Source organism: Sinocyclocheilus anshuiensis, unplaced genomic scaffold (genome assembly GCF_001515605.1).
Source record: "Sinocyclocheilus anshuiensis isolate Anshui unplaced genomic scaffold, SAMN03320099.WGS_v1.1 scaffold553, whole genome shotgun sequence".
Taxonomy (NCBI): Eukaryota; Metazoa; Chordata; class Actinopteri; order Cypriniformes; family Cyprinidae; genus Sinocyclocheilus; species Sinocyclocheilus anshuiensis.
In genome coordinates, this window is record NW_015539821.1 from 2656165 (window position 1) to 2662164 (window position 6000).

General features: G+C 34.4%; 1 protein-coding gene across 3 annotated transcripts in view; it reads left to right on the forward strand.

The window, feature by feature from the left end:
* LOC107684097 (bifunctional heparan sulfate N-deacetylase/N-sulfotransferase 2-like) overlaps nt 1-5725 on the forward strand; it is a 66985-nt gene extending 61260 nt beyond the window's left edge. For all 3 annotated transcript variants that reach the window (XM_016480277.1, XM_016480279.1, XM_016480278.1), the window contains exons 10-14: nt 1138-1312; nt 1682-1852; nt 3637-3746; nt 3954-4056; nt 5004-5725. In XM_016480277.1, coding sequence (XP_016335763.1) covers nt 1138-1312; nt 1682-1852; nt 3637-3746; nt 3954-4056; nt 5004-5129 — 685 coding nt within the window. In that variant the 3' untranslated portion in view covers nt 5130-5725. The remainder of the gene's footprint in view (nt 1-1137; nt 1313-1681; nt 1853-3636; nt 3747-3953; nt 4057-5003) is intronic.
* Nucleotides 5726-6000: the final 275 nt, after the last annotated feature.

Genomic DNA, 6000 nt, shown 5'->3' on the forward strand with positions numbered 1-6000 from the left:
TATCATAAATTTTAGATTTTTAGTGTGTATGTTGTGTTTTAGAAAGCATGACTATTATTAATGCTTAATTTATATATCACTGGAAGAGAATAGATAAAATATTCAGATATGCAGTTTTGCATGGTAGATAAAACAACAATTTAATAATTTCTGTAAATTTTTACTGAAATTATTATTTTTTTTTCAAATTTGGACCACCTAGGAATACCTTAGCAACCACTCAGAACACCCTAGCAACTGCATAAGAACATGTTCAAAACAGCATAGACAACACATAAATTATCTAATTTACCTAACATAATATTACCTAATTTGACTATGCTCAGTTCAAAAATATCAATAAAAACTTTCCATCACATACAGTTTTTATTGTATTTTTTTCACGGAATAAGAATAAAGATTTTTGAAGTCATATATACAGGTATGTAACAGATTTAATGCACATAGAAAAATAAAAGCAGTCAAATATTAAACATTATTAATGACAAAAAGAAGTTTTCAAAATGTATTTATTAACTTGCAAAAGAGTGGAAAATATGTTCAAATACTCCATTTAATATCAAAGAGCTTTACATAAACACAAGGTATAAATAAATATGTATTTTCAAAATTTGTGTTGCTGTTTGGATGTAGTAAAACACCCACAGAGCAGAAAACATCTGGGTCATGTTTGCATTTTCTTCTGTCAGTGGCCATAAGTCTAACCTTGAAATCAGGATTGGGCATAAAATAACATCTTCAGAATCATTCATACACATAAAAAAATCAGCTGAGAATTTAACAAATAGCTGTATGCTGGCTCAGAGGAAGACAGGAATCAAGTCATTGTTGCAGTTTTTTGGGATAATACAAGACTTCTTCACCTTACAAATGGTTGTCAAAAGAAAAATGCTACAAAATGTACATCATATTTGTCAGAATGAGTGACATGTTAGAGCAAAACAAGCACTGTTTTTGAAATCTGCACCCCAAAATCAGTAAGAAACAAGTATTGGATTTCATTCAGCAACTGTGATTTAATGCATTAAAATAAACAACATAATATATCTTAGTGAATTCCCCTCTTAATCTTTTACTGATCTTGGATTTTTTCCTTTAGCATGAGAGTGTATGTTAATTCTGTCTGTCTTGTCTCAGGTATATGGATTTTTTCCCCATACCATCAAACGTGAGCACAGACTTTCTGTTTGAGAAGAGCGCAAACTACTTTGACACTGAAGTTGCCCCGAAGAGAGCAGCCGCCCTGTTACCAAGAGCCAAAATCATTTCTATACTCATCAACCCTGCTGACCGCGCTTATTCCTGGTACCAGGTGCGTTTGGTTAGTTAGCATGATTCTGAGCCCCTGCTGGTAGATGTTGTAACTACACCGTCTGATGTAAAATTGACTTTTATTTCCACTGGAAATTAAACATTTTCTGTCTGCTGCCTTTGATGTCACATTGATTTCTTGAGTCCTTAGTCACATTTAAGCCTCAGCTGATTGGCTCAACAAAAAAAAAAGCTTAGAAAACAGTAGATTTCAAATCATCAAGGATCCTACACCATCCAAGCAACTGCCATTGACATGAAAGGCAACGCTAACGGATAGCATTTTCAAGATATTATCGACTTCCTCTATAGCGATACATCAAATGAAAACTACAGCTGTTCAATTTCACTTCCGTCAATCTCTCTCTAGCATCAGAGGGCTCATCAGGACCCTGTGGCGCTAAACTACACGTTTTATGAGGTGATCTCTGCTGGGCCGTCGTCCCCCGCAGCTCTGCTCTCTCTGCACCGCCGTTGCCTGCAGCCTGGAGCCTACAGCAGCCATCTGGAGCGCTGGTTACACCACTACCAACCCAGTCAGGTGTGTGTACACACACACACACATGCCTACAGCCGACTTCTGGAACTAGTTACACTACTATTAACCTAGCCAGGTGTGCACACAAAAGATCTGTCTCTTAAAAGAACTCTTTTCATCTTCGTCAGCAGCTATGACATGCTATAATGTAACTAGCCTTCATTTCAGTCCTGAATGTTGATTGGTCAACAGTGTTCAAAACATGCCTAAATAGACAATATAATAGCAGCTAAGGCACACAAGACTGGTTCAGCTGGATGCTGTCTTTATCACTGCATGGCACTTAAAAAAGCTGTTAATTTTTTGCCTTAGTTTATCTGTTAGTGGAATTAATAAATAAAATAATGTTTTAATGACACATATTACATTTTAAAAATATAAAAATATTTTTACACAATTTCTACCGATAAAATATTGTAGAGCTTGGCATAACTATGTTCAAAAGCATGGTTGGTAAGATTTTTTTTTAATGGTTTTGAAATCATTTTAAATTGCTGTGATGGCAAAGCTTTTTTTTTTTTTAAGCAGCCATTATTTCAATCATCCATGTCATTTGATCCTTCATTTTGAAAACAGTTGTGCTGCTTAATATTTTTGGAAACACATAGTACTTTGTTTTTTTCAGGATTCTTTGAGGAATGAAAAAAAAAGAACAGCATTTGTATAAAATAGAAATATTTTGTAATATTATAAATGTCTTTACTGTCACTTTTTATCAATTAAATGCATCCTTGCTGAATGAATAATAAAAAAAAAGAACAGTGACCTCAAACTTTTGAACAGTAGTGTAAATTTATAAAATGTAAAAGAAAAGAAAAAAAAGATAAAGGCATATGTATTTGAGTTATTCATTTACAAGTCCTTTTTTCTGTTTTAGCTTATTTTCATACTTGTTTTGTCTTTTTTCAAGTCATTTTTAGTAATCTTAATGCCCCCTTGGAAGTTTTCTAAGGCCCCCTAGTGGACACCAGGCCCTTGTTCATTTATAAGTGTATTACTGAAAACACTGTGTTTACATTATTTTTACACTGTTTACACAGTTTACATTCATTTGAGAAATAACCTAGAATATTCAGACATATAAATGTGTGCACGCGCGCACACACACACGCTGAATTTTTATCTCAAAATTTTGAATGTCATAATTTCAACTTTATCTCAGAAGTTTGACTTCATGTCAATTGATCAAAATATGAGATAAAAATGGCAAAAGTCAAAATTATAATAAAAAGATAGTATCTCATAATTTTGACTTTTTGTCATATAAATTTTTTTCTTATAATTGACTTGTCGTTACACTGTTTACACAGTTTACATTCATTTGAGAAATAACCTAGAATATTCAGACATATAAATGTGCACGCGCGCACACACACACGCTGAATTTTTATCTCAAAATTTTGAATGTCATAATTTCAACTTTATCTCAGAAGTTTGACTTCATGTCAATTGATCAAAATATGAGATAAAAATGGCAAAAGTCAAAATTATAATAAAAAGATAGTATCTCATAATTTTGACTTTTTGTCATATTAATTTTTTTCTTATAATTGACTTGTCATAATTGACTTGTCATAATTATCCAGACATATAAATGTGTGCACTCGCACACACGCACACACACACACACACACACACACAAACAAACACGCACAAGTTTGGGCTTCCTAAAGTCATTAGATCTCGATAAGTGAACCTACACTCGTTCAAAATCATCCCATAATGCTCTAGAGCAGGTGTGTTGAGCTGCATCAGTGTGTGTGATGTGTGTTTTATCCTGTGAACAGCTGCTGATCGTGGATGGTGTGCAGCTGCGCTCCAGTCCTGCTCAGGTGATGGATGGGATTCAGAAGTTTCTTGGAGTCACACCGTACTACAACTACACACAGGCGCTGACGTATGAGCTCTCATTATTATTGCACACCCTCTCGCTCGAGTCCAAGAACACTTACTACAACTATATTTGCTACAGAACTAATGATCTCAGTCTTCAATTCTATTTGATCACATTTGAATGAAAATATGTCCTAAAAATGGATTTCATTGGATTAGATGCATTGGATTATTATTGGAGACGTAACTAGTCCCTGCTCTCTGTTTAAAGGTTTGACGAGAGTAAAGGTTTCTGGTGTCAGAAACTGGAGGCAGGACGTACTCGCTGTCTGGGAAAGAGCAAAGGAAGGAAATATCCAGAAATGAGCCTGGAGGTACAACTTACTTCTCAACATTACAGCTCCTGATATGAAGATAACATGGATATACTGTAACTGAACAAAAATAGACATTGCATTTCAATTAAAGTTTATCTAGTCCAGTTTTCCTTTCTATAATTGGCTGCACAATTAAAGCTGATGGAACAGAATGTATAAGATCTATTTTGAGGGTGTAGAAAGAGTCCGTTTGAAATCAAGTGGGAATAGAGCAAATTGCATTTCAAAAGCAACTTCAATTCAATCACAGAGTGCTGATCAGAGTGTGTTGCAGCATTTGGTCACATCATTTTCACCCTTGTGTCCAATCTAGTGTGTAAATGCTAAAATGCAATCAGTGATATTTACATTGTGTATGTATAGAAGACTATTTCCGCCACATAAGTAAATGTAAATTATAAAAAAAGTAAATTTTTGGTAAATCATGACATAAGTCAAAATTGACATGAAAATTCATAATTATGGCACATGAAATTTAATTATGTAAATGACTTTTTCTGTTGATTTTGATCTCACAAGTGTAAATTAGTTTGTCATAATTTAAACTTTGTCACATTAATTTTCTCCGAATTTTGACTAAATCAATTATTTCAATCATAATTATGAGATAAATAGTATAATTATGACATAAGTTAAAATGATTAAAATAGTCAAAATTGTAATTTCAACTTTTTCTCACATAATCCTGACTTGTATCATAATTGACTTATCACAAAATTGTGACTTATCTCAAAAATTTGACTTCGTCAATTGATCAAAATATGAGATCAAAATGTCAAGTCAAAATTATAATAAAAAAATATTATCTCATAAATTTGACTTTTTGCCATGAATTTTTGTCTTCTAATTGACTTGTAATATATCTCGTAATTTTGACTGTCATAATTGTATCCTTCCATAAAAGTGTGTGTGTAACTCACATTTAGTTTTTTTCCTCACTCCAGTCGAGGGTGTTTCTGTCAGAGTATTACCGCGAGCAGAACGTAGAGTTACTCAGGATGTTGAAACGTCTGGGTCAGCCTCTGCCCATTTGGCTCAGAGATGAACTGCACAATGCCAGCTGGAGCTGATAAGAACCTGCATAATGAGAACCACAGCAGAACCCTGCTCCACACAGGAGAACTCCGGGCCCGTGTGCGGCAGGAGCCAAAAGAGGACTGACCCCTCTCGCCCTCCATACTCCGCACGGGCTCTGATGGAATAGACGGGCCGATCACGCTGTCAGTCTGAATGAAGCCCTCAGAGTAAGAGGAGAAGCCCTCAACCTCATTATGGGAACTTGTAGTGGACGTTCACGGAGTCATGGATACGAAAATGGGAGCGACCCGATTGGACCGCTTTAAAAAGACTTCTGGAGTGGTTGATATCAGTTGTGAACTGGCTGTTTTTAAATGGAAATATAGTCTTCTAGGAAGAGAGGGAATGGCACAGAACCTCTAGGAGCATTTTGTGCAAATACCCATGAAAGGAAGGCACTATGAGAGGATTATTTAAATTTTAGTCTCAAAAGTCTTTAACTCTGCCAAGCAGAGAAGTATTTAAATGTGTCTCATAAACGTGGCTGATTTTCTTTTTTATCGAATGAACTGTGCAAATGTTTCTTTATTAAAATTCTCATTTTTGACTAGCTACATTATTGTCCAAGAGTTTGGGGTTGGTAAGATTTTAATGTTTTTGAAAGAAGCCTCTTATGTTCACCAAGGCTGCATTTATTTGAGTAAAAATACTGTTAAAAAAAATAAGTAATATTGTAAAATATTATTACAATTTAAAATACCTGTTTTCTAGTTTAATCAATTTATAAATATTTTATATTGTATGCCTGTGATAGCAAGCAGCCATTACACCGGTCTTCAGTGTCACATGATCAGATATGCTAATTTGTAGTTCAAGAAACATTTCTTCTTTTCAGTGCATCAAACCTTGATGTATTTTTCTGGA